This window comes from Seriola lalandi, unplaced genomic scaffold (assembly GCF_002814215.2).
Source record: "Seriola lalandi dorsalis isolate HSWRI2012SDOR001 ecotype SW California unplaced genomic scaffold, Sedor1 jcf7180002054861, whole genome shotgun sequence".
NCBI classification, from domain to species: domain Eukaryota; kingdom Metazoa; phylum Chordata; class Actinopteri; order Carangiformes; family Carangidae; genus Seriola; species Seriola lalandi.
In genome coordinates this window covers 1,204,648-1,205,055 of record NW_019525414.1, presented here as the reverse complement: position 1 = coordinate 1,205,055, position 408 = coordinate 1,204,648, and the positions used below count along the sequence as shown (strand labels likewise).

The 408-nt window shown below is 59.6% G+C and overlaps 1 protein-coding gene across 1 annotated transcript in view; it reads right to left on the bottom strand.

The window, feature by feature from the left end:
- Positions 1 to 408, bottom strand: part of LOC147817890 (protein CFDP2-like) — a 3,464-nt gene extending 3,056 nt beyond the window's left edge. Inside the window, exon 1 of the mRNA XM_087179678.1 lies at positions 7 to 408. Within this exon, the coding sequence (XP_087035804.1) occupies positions 7 to 408 (402 nt within the window). The remainder of the gene's footprint in view (positions 1 to 6) is intronic.

The following is a 408-nucleotide window of genomic DNA, read 5'->3' as shown; positions in this document are numbered from 1 at the left end:
CCCGACCCGAAGGCGCAGGGACGCAACCCTTTCGTCCACTGGGGTAAACTCCAACATACAGGCAGAGAGCCTGGGGGACACCAAAAAGCCCACCCCGGCCCTCTGCCTCTCACCCGGAGCAACTCCAGCAAAGAGGAGAGACCAGCCCCTCTCAAGGACTTGGGTTCCGGAGCCGACGCTATGTGTCGAGGTGAGGCCGATTATATCTAGCCGGTATCGCTCAACCTCTTCCACAAGCTCCCGCTCCTTCCCCGCCAGAGAGGTGATGTTCAATGTTCCAAAAACCAGTTTCCGTAATCGAGGATCAGATCGCCAAGGCCCTCGCCTTGGTCTGCTGCCCAATCCACACTGCACCGGATCCCGCTGACTCTTCCTGCAGGTGGTGAGCCCACTGGCAGACGAACCCAT